This window comes from Crinia signifera, chromosome 12, assembly GCF_055691185.1.
Source record: "Crinia signifera chromosome 12, ASM5569118v1, whole genome shotgun sequence".
NCBI lineage: Eukaryota > Metazoa > Chordata > Amphibia > Anura > Myobatrachidae > Crinia > Crinia signifera.
This window is the reverse complement of record NC_139228.1, coordinates 52,021,750-52,035,463: the sequence shown is the minus strand read 5'-3', so window position 1 is coordinate 52,035,463 and position 13,714 is coordinate 52,021,750. Positions and strand designations below refer to the sequence as shown.

Genomic DNA, 13,714 nt, shown 5'->3' with positions numbered 1-13,714 from the left:
AGGAAGCAGGCACAGGCTTTCATTTTATTGCTACAAATACTAACCCTTCCATTTTCAGGAGGCACTGCAGGTGGAGTTGGATAGTGTGATGTCTGTCTCTGCCCGAGAAGCCAGTGGAGTTCATGAGAAGCTGAGAAGAGATCTGGAGGAGCGTGAGAGGAGACTGACGGAGAGCTGTGCAGAAAAGGAAGCTCTCACAGCCGAGCTGGAGGAGCTGGATAAACAGAACCAAGAGGCCTTGCAGGTAGGCATTGCTTGTGTCTTCATATGGTGCCCCAAGGGATCTGGAGCGCCTTACAATGTACATAAACAAACGGTATGATGTAAACAAGACAACAGTACAGTGCATATTGCAGCATTAGCCATCATAGTACCGATATACCGTAGCAGCACCCAGGGGATAGATACAGTCTCAGGTAGTGGGGAAGAGATGATGGTATAAGTGAGAGAAGGAAATGCACATAAAAGAAGATGGCTCTGCTCCTGAAAGCTTACAATCTAAAGCAGTGCTCCTCAAACCCCACACAGGTGATAGCACTTATATGCAGTATGAGGCATCTATTACAAGCAGATGCCGTAGGGATCCGACCAGCATCTTAGGACGCAGCATCAGACCTCTCTCAGCAGCTTGTAGTGGTGTGCGACCGTTGCAGAGGCCATAAAATCTCTGTCCTGCGACGGAGATCCCTGACCTTTCCGATCCCCTTAAAGAGCGCCTCGGCACCATCGTTTTTAGGAATGGAGGCAGCCGCTGCCCCCAGAACAGCAGCCACTTACATTCTACTGTCCTCCAGCTTCTAAGAACGTAGGACCCATCTGTGTATGAGCAAAAAAACGAAACATCATTTTATTACAGGTGCAACCGTACCTGAATGATTCCCAATGTCTGTAATGCTAAGGTGATTGTCATTCGTTATACCTAAGTATATAAAAGTAATGGGTTTTTAATCACAAGTTATTGGTGTTACTAGACTGTAGGTTTTCACACCGATCATGAAGATCAATGTGGCGTCAAATATCTATAGTGACTTAAAGTAGAGCAATGTATTATACAGATGAATTCCTTGTCAGAAGTACATTATTTTAATGACCACCAAAAATTAGATCTGTAATGTTGCATCCGAATACGCCATCTACACGTTTCCTGATAAATATAAGGCACAAGTGACACTTCCCTAGTACTGCAGCCTACAGCACACATATGGACGGATACAGTTATCTGTACTGTGTGAGACCAGGCTTGTAACCTCAGAATGTTACATCCGAATGCGCCATCTACACGTTTCCTGATAAATATAAGGCACAAGTGACACTTCCCTAGTACTGCAGCCTACAGCACACGTAGGGCCGGATACAGTTATCTGTACTGTGCGAGACAAGTCTTGTAACCTCAGACTGTTACATCCGAATGCGCCATCTACACGTTTCCTGATAAATATAAGGCACAAGTGACACTTCCCTAGTACTGCAGCCTACAGCACACATAGGGACGGATACAGTTATCTGTACTGTGCGAGACAAGGCTTGTAACCTCAGACTGTTACATCCGAATGCACCAGTTACACGTTTCCTGATAAATACAGTATAAGGCACAAGTGACACTTCCCTAGTACTGCAGCACACACAGTGCCAGATACAGTTATCCTTACTGTGCGAGGACAAGGCTTGTAACCTCAGGCTGTTACACCCAAAGCTGTTTGCGTATAGCCCCTTTTCCTTGTGCTGTAAATCTGTGGCTAATGAGCATTAACCCATGGATCTCAGGATAAGTTTCTGGAGCTATGGGTTAACCTGTTCGCTGCGCCTGTGATAAAGGCAATTCCTTGGTTAATTGATCTGGTACAGTACAGTAAATGTGTCTTTAATGCACCACTGTAATGTTGTATTGCGATCACAATTGAAATAAACCAGAGCTTTATACTAAGTGACCCGATTATCCTCCTCTTTTGCAGCATCTTCTGCTTGTGAAGGAGCAGCTGTCCAAGCAGAGGACTGAACTGGAGTCCCGCACTGCTCAGCTGGACCACGAGAAGGAGATGGCTTTGGCAGAAGCTTCTGAGAAGGGCAGTTTACTTCAGCAACTGGAATCTGAGCAGGAGAGGCTCAAACAGTCTCTCAGCGAACTAAACCTGAGCAACCAGCAGCTGACGACCCAGGTGGCAGAACTGCTGGAGAAGCAGAAACATCTGGAAACCACCAATACCAGCCTTAGGAGTGACAAAAAAGAACTTTTGGAAAACCTAAACCAAGTGAAAGAAGAGCTTTCTGTTATTAAGGTGGACTCACTCTCTAGACAAGAGCATCCGAACGACAACGAAAAAGAGTCCGAGCTTCTTAAACTAAAAAACCATCTTTCCGAAGTAAGGCAATTAAAAGACGATCTGGAAAAAGAAATCTGTGATCTCAAGATGGAGAATGAGATGCTGCTTTCAACCCAAGAGCAGAGGAAGCTACAACTGCAGGAAGCAGTGGCCTCAAACGATAAGGAGTCCATGGAGAAGCAGACCGTGATTGAGGCGCTGAGGATGGAGAAAGGGCGACTGGAGCAGGAGTTACACCAGATGGAAAACCGATTGATCGCGCAGGCTCAGAAATATGAACACACCATCGGTGAGATTTCCAATACACAAAAGATGGGCACCTCAGCCTTGCAGCTAGAACATGAGAGCCTCATTATGCTCAGTCAGGAGAAAGACTTCCAAATAGCAGAGAACAAACGAGCCTTAGAGCAAATAGAGACGGACTGTGAGGAAACCAAGGAGTTGCTGAACAGTACGTTAGAAGGCCAGAAGCAGCTCACTGAACTCTTACGAGAGAAGGAAACATTTGTCACTGATCTTAAGCAGATAAATCTGGAGCTCCAAAGACAGCTGGAACATCAAGCCAAAGCCTCTGAAGAATGTGTTCTCCTAAGACAGAACATTGAGGAAAAGGAAAAAATACTTGCATCGATGAAGGAAGACAACAGCCACCTGAAGGAGGAAATTGAGCGCATGAAGGACCAGAGCCGTTCTCCACCAGCAATGGAACCCAAGACTTTGGATATTATCACTGAACTAGAGGCAGAGATAACACAGCTGACCAAAGTGCAGAGTAACTACGAAGAGGAGCTGAAGCTTCAGAAGCGAGCCGCTGATAAGCAAAATCAGACTGCGGTGCAGCTGCAAAAGTCTCTGCAGGAAAAGATCAGAGAAACAGACATGATTAAGTTGCAGCAGAAGGAAATGGTGGATGCTTATGAGAGTCTAATTTCTGAGAAGGACAGCGAGATATCAAGCTTGCAGCAGACGAACGAGCTGATAAGCTCCCAGCTGCAGAACGAGCATCTGATCCACACTGATTCCTCCGTTGTACTCCACGACACAAAGACACAAAATATTAATAACTGCGATAACGACACTGAGAAACATGACCTGTCTAAGGTGGATTTGGAGCGATTGGTCAAAGGCATCAAAGAGAAGGAGATGGAGATTAAAATGCTCAATGAGAAGAACTGTACACTGACCAAGCAGATAGATCAGTTGTCTAGAGATGAAGTCGGGAAACTCACCCAGATTATTCAACAGAAAGACCTGGAAATACAAAGTCTTCATGCCCGCTTGTCTTCGGTCAGTTACATGCAAGACACTGTTTACCTACAGCAACAGCTACAAAATTATGCCATGGAGAGAGAGCAGGTCTTGGCCGTCCTCAGTGAGAAGACCAGGGAAAATAGTCAGCTGAGGACCGAGTATCACAAGATGATGGATGTAGTGGCAGCCAAGGAGTCTGCGCTCTTGAAGCTTCAAGATGAAAACCAGCGATTCTCTCACAGCCAAGAAGGAAGCACCCAAGAGATGTTCAGAGAGACCATCCAGAATCTGTCACGGATCATCCGAGAGAAAGACATTGAAATAGATGCCTTGACTCAGAAATGCCAGACTTTGCTGACCGTCCTCCAGGCCTCCAGTGCCGAAAACAGCAATGCACTCGGAACAGTGAATAGTAACCAGTTCGAGGAGCTGATGGAGGAGCGTGACAAGCTGAAGCAGCAGGTGAAAAAGATAGAAGAGTGGAAGCAGCAAGTGATGACCACTGTCCAGAACATGCAGCATGAGTCAGCTCACCTGCACGAGGAGCTACACAAGCTGCAGGGACAAATAAAGATAGACAGTGATTCCAGTTCCAGGTTGCAGGTGGATTACAACCACCTGATTCAGAGCTACGAACACAATGAGAATCAACTCAGGGGGCTCAGTGTTGAGCTGAATAATGTCCAAAGCAGTATTGGGGAACTTAACAGCACAAAGGAACGTATTCTTGGTCAACTTGACTCGGTCAACCTGCAGACAGGTAAGGTTCCCGTCGTTTGCCCTTTGGCTGCATCTTCCGAACTGAAAACCGATGAAGCCATGAAGGTCCTGCAAGAGTGCGAGCAGCTGAGAAGTCAGATTCAACAGAGGGATGCCACCATTAGGACACTTCAGGAGAACAACCAGCGCTTGTCGGATTCCATAGCTGTGACCTCTGAGCAGGGCCGCAGGAGTCAGCAGGACTCTGTCCTGGAGATGAAGCAGGTCAGAGAGAGAAATGAAGTATTGCAACAGTCGCTGAAAGAAAAGGACCTCTTCATAAAAAGTAAGGGTGACAAGCTTAACTCTGCCAGCGAAAATCTGCGGAATAAGGAGATGGAGAATGAGCTGTTAAAACAGGCTGTCACCAACCTCAAAGAGAGGACTCTGATTCTGGAAATGGACATCAGCAAGCTGAAGGAAGAGAACGAAAGGGTGATGGCCAAGGAGAAGGAGAAGGAGACTGAGTTTCGAGCTCTGCATGAGACCAACATGCAATTTTCAATGCTGTTGAGAGAGAAGGAGTTTGAGTCCAGTTCGATGAAGGAAAAGGCCTCAGCACTAGAGAACCTTCTCAAAGAAAAGGAACAGGTTTTTAAATTGATTTATTTACAATTTCTTATATAGTGCAGCAGGTTATTTTGCGCTTTACAATTCGAAACCATGATAAAACAAACTAGGTAGTAACAGAACGATATAGAGGTAGGAGGACCCTGCTCGCAACCTAATATCTGCCTTTTATGTATCTTTTCCAAACTTCTACAAAGCTGTAGCATGGAAATAGAGTGGCTGCTAAAAGATTGGGTTATCTTCACAGACTGTCCAGCATTCTTTCATAGAGAACATATTACATGCTCAAGGGGAGAGTTATAAAGATGTTAAGAGGCAGACTGTATTGAGTGCCTTTGGCTGACTGCTGGTGGTAGTGGACATCTGATGACTGTGTTGGGTGCCAATAGACGTCTGATGACTCTGTTGGGTAATAATGAATGTCTGATGACTCTGTTTGGTGACAATGGACATCTGATGACTGTATTGGGTGGCGGCAGACATCTGATGACTGTGTTGGGTGGTAATGAACATCTTATGACTGTGTTGGGTGGTGGCAGTCTGATGACTGTTGGGTGGCGGCAGATGTTGGGTGGGAGTGGACGTCCGATAACTGTGTTGGGTGAGAGTGGACGTCCGATAACTGTGTTGGGTGAGAGTGGACGTCCGATAACTGTGTTGGGTGAGAGTGGACGTCCGATGACTGTGTTGGGTGGGGGTGGACGTCCGATAACTGTGTTGGGTGAGGGTGGACGTCCGATGACTGTGTTGGGTGGGGGTGGACGTCCGATGACTGTGTTGGGTGGGGGTGGACGTCCGATGACTGTGTTGGGTGAGGGTGGACGTCCGATGACTGTGTTGGGTGAGAGTGGACGTCCGATGACTGTGTTGGGTGAGAGTGGACGTCCGATGACTGTGTTGGGTAAGAGTGGACGTCCGATGACTGTGTTGGGTGAGAGTGGACGTCCGATGACTGTGTTGGGTGAGAGTGGACGTCCGATGACTGTGTTGGGTGGGAGTGGACGTCCGGTGACTGTTGGGTGGGGGTGGACGTCCGGTGACTGTTGGGTGGGGGTGGACGTCCGGTGACTGTTGGGTGGGGGTGGACGTCCGGTGACTGTTGGGTGGGGGTGGACGTCCGGTGACTGTTGGGTGGCGGTGGACGTCCGATGACTGTGTTGGGTGGGGGTGGACGTCCGATGACTGTGTTGGGTGGGGGTGGACGTCCGATGACTGTGTTGGATGGGGTGGACGTCCGATGACTGTGTTGGGTGGGAGTAGTCGTCCGATGACTGTGTTGGGTGGGAGTAGTCGTCCGATGACTGTGTTGCGTCTTGGCAAACATTTGATGAGTGTGTTAGGTGGCGGTGGATGTCTGATGACTGTGTTGGGTGGGAGTAGTCGTCCGATGACTGTGTTGCGTCTTGGCAAACATTTGATGAGTGTGTTAGGTGGCGGTGGATGTCTGATGACTGTGTTGGGTGGCAAAAGGGTTCTGGTAATTCACTATGTCCGGGAGCTCCTGGTCTGTAATTCTCCACATACAGTTACTTAGGTGGATCATTTAGTGTCTGTGGGATGATCACCTCTCTTCGTACACAGGGAAAAGCTGGGGAGTTGAACCATTTGCTAAACGAAGTGAAATCGATGCAGGAAAAGGCCATGTTGTTTCAGCATGAGAGGGACCAGGTTATGTTGGCGCTGAAGCAGAAGCAGATGGAAAGTGCCTCTCTGCAGAATGAGGTGAGCTGGCCCAGGCTGATTACTGCTTTCCGTGGGGGATATCTAGGAGTGCCAATCGAGTTTGGGTACAGACCTTACTCTGGTTGATAGCCAAGGCTGCGAATTTCACCAAAGGCCCCCTTCTCTCTCTCTTCCCCCCCCCCCCCCCCCCCCATGTGCGCTGCAGGCATGAAAATGCAAAACATCCATTCGCAGCTTGCGTGCAGGGAGGAATTGATTCGATGGTCACTGGCAATAACTTCTACAGCGCTCGCAGACCTAAAGCTGCCCATACACGCTGCGATCCCGGCGTGCGTTCCGGGCTTAAATAGAATCCATCACATCGCATTGCATGCCTTGTGCAAGTACAAAAAGTATGTGCAGCACACATCGCACCGCCGGGAATCGCAGCGTGTATGGGCAGCATTAGACTCCTCTGTGGGATCTTAGGTCTGCGGGCGCCCTGTGCAGAAAGCGGGCAGGCAGCTGACATCCACTGATGTCAGCTGAACCCTCCCGGCCCCCGCATCATCACCGAATTTCAATGGGAACGCTCAGCATTTTCATGTGAGCACCCATGAAATGCTGGACGGTCCCATGGGTGCGACCGCTCGAATATTCTATCCGTCCTGGCCATTCGCACCAAGTGGCTGCACATGGTCATAACGGTTTATGCGCATGCACAGTCGCACACCATCGCTCACCTGCACGAACATGCAGGGGAGGAAATGGCCCAGAATAAGGTCCTATATGCAGCTCTGCAGTGATATGTGTAACTAGAAGTCCTAGCATAGTCGTCATAATGCTACTAGAAATATCCGCTGCAATGCTACGTGTCACATGTGCAGTTTGGGGGTGAAGGGTTATTAGCTCATATTACCTCTCTTCCCCATGTAAGTCTGGAGTGATTACCGGCAAGGATTGGGGCACTATGCTGTCTGTATTGGCACTGCTATCTCTAAAATAGTGCGCCGATATGCCACGCAATGTGTGAGTGTTCGCTGGAGATCTTTAGAACTTGTGATCTCCCTGCAGTTTAATGGTTCTGGTTTCAAACTAATTTGTAATTGGTTTTATTGGCCAGTATGAATATTAACACTTTCCCAGATTCCACACTATTAGTGCTTTCCTCTCCTTAGATCCCCCGCACAGGAAAGCCTCTGTACATGTGTGCATCCATGGGGTAATCGCATAACCTTCCTTTTGGCTTTTTCGCATTCCCTTAATTTTCATGGGATCACATGGCTTTGGTCACGTGATTCATACCAGCAATTCTGCACACAATATTATGTGATGGCATTCTGTTATGTGGTCAGGTTCTTCTTAATCACTTGATTCCCTGGGTGACATGACTGGCACCGCATCACAGGGTTTGAGCCATTTCTAAATCCTTTAATTGTAAGAAAAGGTCAGTATCTGTGGTCTTTATAGGGGTTTTAGGTGTTGACATGAAATGCTGGATATATTTATATGTTTTACTTTCTCCGGGCGGTCCATCGCCTCAGCTTCAGCATCTCCGAGAGAAAGAACAGCGACTGAACCAGGAATTGGGGAGGCTGCGCAATCACCTGCTAGAGATGGAGGACTCCTACACCCGCGAGGCACTGGCTGCAGAGGACAGAGAAATGGAACTGAAGAAAAAAGTTTCTTTGTTGGAAGAGAGAGTCTTATCCTCGTCCTCTGCTGTGGAAACGGCCAGGTAATTAATTGGTGCTCACTGCGACATGGGGCTGGGTGTATCTGCAATAGGACAAACAAAACGCGTATTTATTTTTTTTATTGCCCCCACAGTCATCAAGCTACAATGCAGGCGGAGTCTCTGCAGGAGCAGCTTAATCTTGCGTCCAGACAAAGAGACGAGTTCATGCTCCAGTTTAACATGTCTCAGGAGCAAGTCAAACAGTATGCACTGTCACTAACCAACCTGCAGATGGTGCTAGAGCAATTCCAGCAAGGTGAGTCTCTCCCATGCAGGGGATCACACACAGATTACATGGAATGTGACCACAGATGAGTAAAACCCCAAAGAGTTAGGGCCATGATGTGAATCGGACCATGACCTCTGTACTGTCTGCAATTGTAGTACAGACATGCACGCTCTATTTTAAATTACATTGTTTTTTTTTGTAATATAAAATGCATTTAAACAAGTAATTAATTATATACTTGCATGTCTAAATTAGTCCATTCCGTACACTCTGCCGCTGTAATAAACTTTGCTCAGACACAACTTCTGGTTAAGCTTTCTATTTAATATTACCAGTACCGTTATAATGCGGCCAGACCCCTGTGTAGCCATTGCTGTAATGTCAGTATGTCTGTCTGATGTTACAGAGGAGAAAGCCATGTACTCTGCAGAGTTAGAGAAACACAGGAAACAGAACGCAGAGTTTAGGCAGAAAGTGGACAAACTGGAAGACAAAGTGCTATTTCTTCAGGTAAGGAGATCAGAACCTTCGACCATGTGGTCAACGTCTCATGTCTCGTGTGTCCCATAATCCACCTGGTCTGTGCAGCATGGACATTCTCTGTGCTGCGACAAAGGTGGAGGGCCCAAGGTTCCCCACCCCTGCACTAAGTCATACAGCCACCTCTGCAATCTGGCTAAGCAACACTTAGCCTTGTATATCACTCTCCTGTTCCCCTATAGAGTGTAAGCCTGTGTTCTCCCAGCAGCCGATGGAAACACTGTGAGCTGGTTACTCTGGCCAGACCTCCCCTGTGTAATGGCTATTCTGCTTGGGTGCTCTGGCTTTGGTCCTACTCCCAGCATCATGACTTGCTCCCCTATGATAGTGGTGCAGGATACCTTTTCCTCTGCATGTGGCAGCAGGCCATGGTCAGGGAGAGATTAGCAGAACAGTTTGGATATGAGCAGAACAGTTTGTATTGTATATGCCAGATCCATCACTGTACTGGGATGAAGAACCTTTGGCACTCTGGCGGTTGTTTAAATATCCCAGCATGCCCTGCTGCAGTTTTGCTAAAACCGTTGCAAGGCATGCTGTGATCTGTAGTTCAACCACTGCTGGAGTGCCAAAGGTTCCCCACCCCTGCCCTATAAAACTCTTCATCCCAAAGCCTAACCTGTCATTCTGACCCCTTCCTGTCCCCTGTTATTTTCTGTGGCATGTGACTATCACGGCAACCACATTCACATGCCCTATGACCAATGTTCCCTCTAATTTTACGAAGTCTGTGTGCGGCAAAAGATCTTGGCTGTGCAACTTTGGAAGGAAATTTTAATTTTTGTGCGTCACTTATATATAACTGGAAAATGACGTTCAGCATTTGTGTTAACTTTACTTCAAAATGATATTAAACATTTAAATATTCAAAACACAGCACACAATGTAGTTAATGGGTGAAACACACATTACTTGAGTCCACAACTGCAAAAAGGGACCACTGCTGCTTTGTGCGCTCTGTTGTCATGTCTGTGCGCAGGCTTGTCGAGTTGTGTGCATGCGCACAGCTTAGAGGGAACACTGCCTATGATGTAGGATTAGGAGAACCAATAATATCTCTTACACACACCTGCTTCTCCTCCTCCGCTATCATCCTGAACCAGATGACCTCTCCTGGGGAACCAGAACCAGACTGCAGCCATTGTATAATGAAATATAATACTTCCCTAAAAATAGTAAATCTCTCGCAACATGGATGGAATGTAATGAAACAGTCACACATACAGAGAGCATCAAGTATAATATGTTAAATAATAGGTAGAATGTGTTATGTTGCTATGGTCAACCTCCTCCTATGGTCCTTTGAGTTCTCTCAGAGTGTTACATGCTCTGTACAGTGCTGCATAACATGTTGGTGCTATATCACAATAATTCTAATTGATGATGGCGCAGAAGCCATAGAGGGGAATGCACATATATGTGAGGAATAAAGCATATTTCCATCCTAGGAAAGCTTAGATGAAGCCAATGGTGCCCTGGAAGCTGCCTCAAGACTCACAGAACAGCTGGACCTTAAAGAAGAGCAGATAGAGGAGCTGCGGAGACGAGGTGAGTGCGGTACATGGAACTGTGCTCCAGTCACATGGAATGTTTTCATAGACTTTATGTAGTGTGTCTGTAACAATGCCACCAAAAGCTTGCCCCGGGTCCCTAGGTCACTGACGTCTTGTGTGGTCACCCAACTCGCCACTTCACGTCTGTTTGTCACCACTCTGCATCTCTGTCACAGCTCTTACCCAGCCATCACACACCTCTGCTTTTCAGTCACCGCCCTGTGTCTCTGTAACCGCCCTGTGTCTCTCTGTAACTGCCCTGAGTCTCTCTGTAACTGCCCTGAGTCTCTCTGTAACTGCCCTGCGTCTCTCTGTAACTGCCCTGCGTCTCTCTGTAACTGCCCTGCGTCTCTCTGTAACTGCCCTGCGTCTCTCTGTAACTGCCCTGCGTCTCTCTGTAACTGCCCTGCGTCTCTCTGTCACTGCCCTGCGTCTCTCTGTCACTGCCCTGCGTCTCTCTGTCACTGCCCTGCGTCTCTCTGTGACCGCCCTGCGTCTCTCTGTGACCGCCCTGCGTCTCTCTGTAACCGCCCTGCGTCTCTGTAACCTCCCTGCGTCTCTAACCTCCCTGTGTCTCTCTGTAACCTCCCTGCGTCTCTCTGTAACCACCCTGCATCTCTCTGTCCCTGCCCTGCGTCTCTGTCCCTGCCCTGCGTCTCTCTGTCCCTGCCCTGCGTCTCTCTGTCCCTGCCCTCCTTCTCTCTCTGTCGCCGCCCTGCGTTTCTGTCACTGCTCGGCGAGGACGTTAGGGGCCACAGGCTTTACAGTGGGTAGTGGAGTGGGAGAGAGTTTAGCACCCTAGAGGTTAAAACTTCACTGCCTCCCAGGCAGCCAGGCTCCTCCCCTCCTCTACGCCACCTTAACAAGCCAAGGCAGGAGACAAGATAGAAGGAAGAGAAGCACCACACAGAACACATTCTGAACACATGTTAGTACCCTCAACAGAGGAACAATATAACATAACCCCTAAGGGTGGGGACATGCCTCTGCCACAGCAAACACACTGTGGCCAAAGGCCGAGTCCTGGGAGGCAAACGTATCAAATGTGTAAAAGAGCAAGAAAGTATTGGCGGACGACCAAGTCGCCGTCCTGCAAATTTGCTCAGCTGTTGCACCGCCCCTAACAACCCAAGACGCCCCCACAGACCTAGTGCAATGTGCCCGTATCCCTGCCGGAACCGGGAGGGAGGCGCCCAAGTAAGCAAGCCTTATATAAGAGCTAATCCAGCAGGCAGTAGTCTGCTTAGAGGCAGGGCCACCCTCTCTTCTGATACCCATAGAGAACGAAGAGAGAGTCAGACTTGCGGAACGGCCTAGTGCAGCGCACATAGATACGCAACGCCCGGACAAAATCCAAGGAAGACCGTTCAGGAGAAACATCAGACTTTCTAAAGGCCGGAATGACAATGTCCTGGTTGACATGAAAACTGGACACCACCTTCGGTAGGTGAGATGGGATGGTACGAAGAACCGCCTGGTCAGAATGGAAGACCAGAAAAGGGGGCTTACAGGACAGAGCTGACGGGTCAGAGACTCTCCTGGCCGAAGCTATCGCCAACAAGAAAACAGTCTTCCATTTGAGCCAACACAGGTCCACAGACTGCAAAAGGAGGGCCCTGAAGAGCAGACAGGACTAGAGAGAGGTCCCACGGGTAACCGGTGGAATAAAGGGAGGCTGGATATGCAAGACACCCTGCAGGAATGTGCGGACATCTGGCAATGGCGCCAACCTTCGACGGAACAAGATGGACAAGGCCGAAACTTGAACTTTTAAGGAAGATAAGCGCAACCCAGCCTCCAGGCCCTTCTGCAGGAAGGACAGAACCCTAGCCAGGTGTTAAGTCCTGGGATTGAAGCGGCGAGTTCAACACCAGGCAAAGTAAGCCCTCCAAATGCGATGATAAGCCCCTGCCGAGGAAGGTTTCCTCGCCTTAAGCATGGTGGAAATCACTTTCGAGTTAAAGCCTCTGGCTCTTAACAGGGAGGACTCAACAGCCACCCCATCAAAGCCAGATGCCTCAACATGGACCCTGAAAGCAGGTCTCTGTGTAGGGGAAGACTAATCGGAGGGGCCACTGACAGGGCCTACAGATGCGAGAACCAGATCCATCTGGGCCAGTATAGCGCCACCAGAATCAAGGTGCCCCCTCCGCCTTCAGCTTGTGGATCACTCACAGGAGGAGTGAAATCGTCAGGAAGGCGTGCATCAGTGTGAACGGCCACGGGCTATCAGAGCGTCCAGCAGACAAGTCCCTGGGTCGCGAGATCTGAACCCGTACAGGGATAGTTTGTGGTTGTGGCGAGAGGTCATCAAGTACACCTCGGGTAGGCCCCACCGCCGTACCAGCATCTGGAACACCTCTGGATGGAGGGCCCATTCGCCGGCATCCAGGGTCTGACGGCTGAGGAAGTCCACTTCCCAATTCAGGACTCCCAGGATAAAGATTGCTGAAAGAGCCGGAATCTTCTTCTCCACTCACTGAAAGATGCAAGATGCTTCCATTATTGCGGCCTGACTGTGAGTGCTGCCCTGGTGGTTGATATAAGCCACTGTTGTCGCATTGTCCATCTGGACCTGCACCAGGCGACCCCTCAGCCAGGGTTCCGCTAGACAGAGGGCTCGAAAGACTGCTCTCAGTTTGAGGACGTTGATGGACCTGGAATGACCTCTGGCAAGTGACCGCCCCCCAACCTAGGAGGCTGGCATCCGTGGTGAGAAGTGTCCATTGGTGGATCCAGAAAGGCCTCCCCATAGTGAGGTTCTGGTTCAGGAGCCACCAGTAAAAGGAGAGACGTACTGATGGGGACAAAGCTAACGTCTGGGCCCGGATGTTGTGTTAGGATCCGGAGCATTCTGAGAGAATCTCCTGCTGAAGTGGGCAGTAGTGGAACTGAGCATACTCTACCATGTCGAATGCTGATACCTTCGAACCCAAGACCCTCACGCATGCATGCACCGACACCCGCTGGGGAGAGAGGATGCTAGGTTTGGGACTGTAGAGCCAGACAGCGTTCCTCCTCTAGATCCTCTGATGAACCGTATCTAACCTGGCCCCCAGATGGACCATAGACTGAGCCGGAAGCAGGGTAG

The 13,714-nt window shown here is 49.0% G+C and overlaps 1 protein-coding gene across 2 annotated transcripts in view; it reads left to right on the top strand.

The window, feature by feature from the left end:
* The window catches only part of TRIP11 (thyroid hormone receptor interactor 11), a 51,091-nt gene that overhangs the window by 22,239 nt on the left and 15,138 nt on the right, over positions 1 to 13,714 (top strand). Inside the window, exons 10-16 of one of the 2 annotated variants that reach the window (XR_014466251.1) lie at positions 59 to 244; positions 1,953 to 4,922; positions 6,483 to 6,623; positions 8,108 to 8,301; positions 8,394 to 8,557; positions 8,937 to 9,040; positions 10,529 to 10,618. Coding sequence is in view for 1 of the 2 variants with exons in the window: in XM_083166714.1 (XP_083022840.1) it covers positions 59 to 244; positions 1,953 to 4,922; positions 6,483 to 6,623; positions 8,108 to 8,301; positions 8,394 to 8,557; positions 8,937 to 9,040; positions 10,519 to 10,618 (3,859 nt within the window). In the remaining variant the exon portion in view is untranslated. Of the gene's footprint in view, positions 1 to 58; positions 245 to 1,952; positions 4,923 to 6,482; positions 6,624 to 8,107; positions 8,302 to 8,393; positions 8,558 to 8,936; positions 9,041 to 10,518; positions 10,619 to 13,714 lie in introns of both variants that reach the window. The other variant, XM_083166714.1, reaches the window with a different exon arrangement.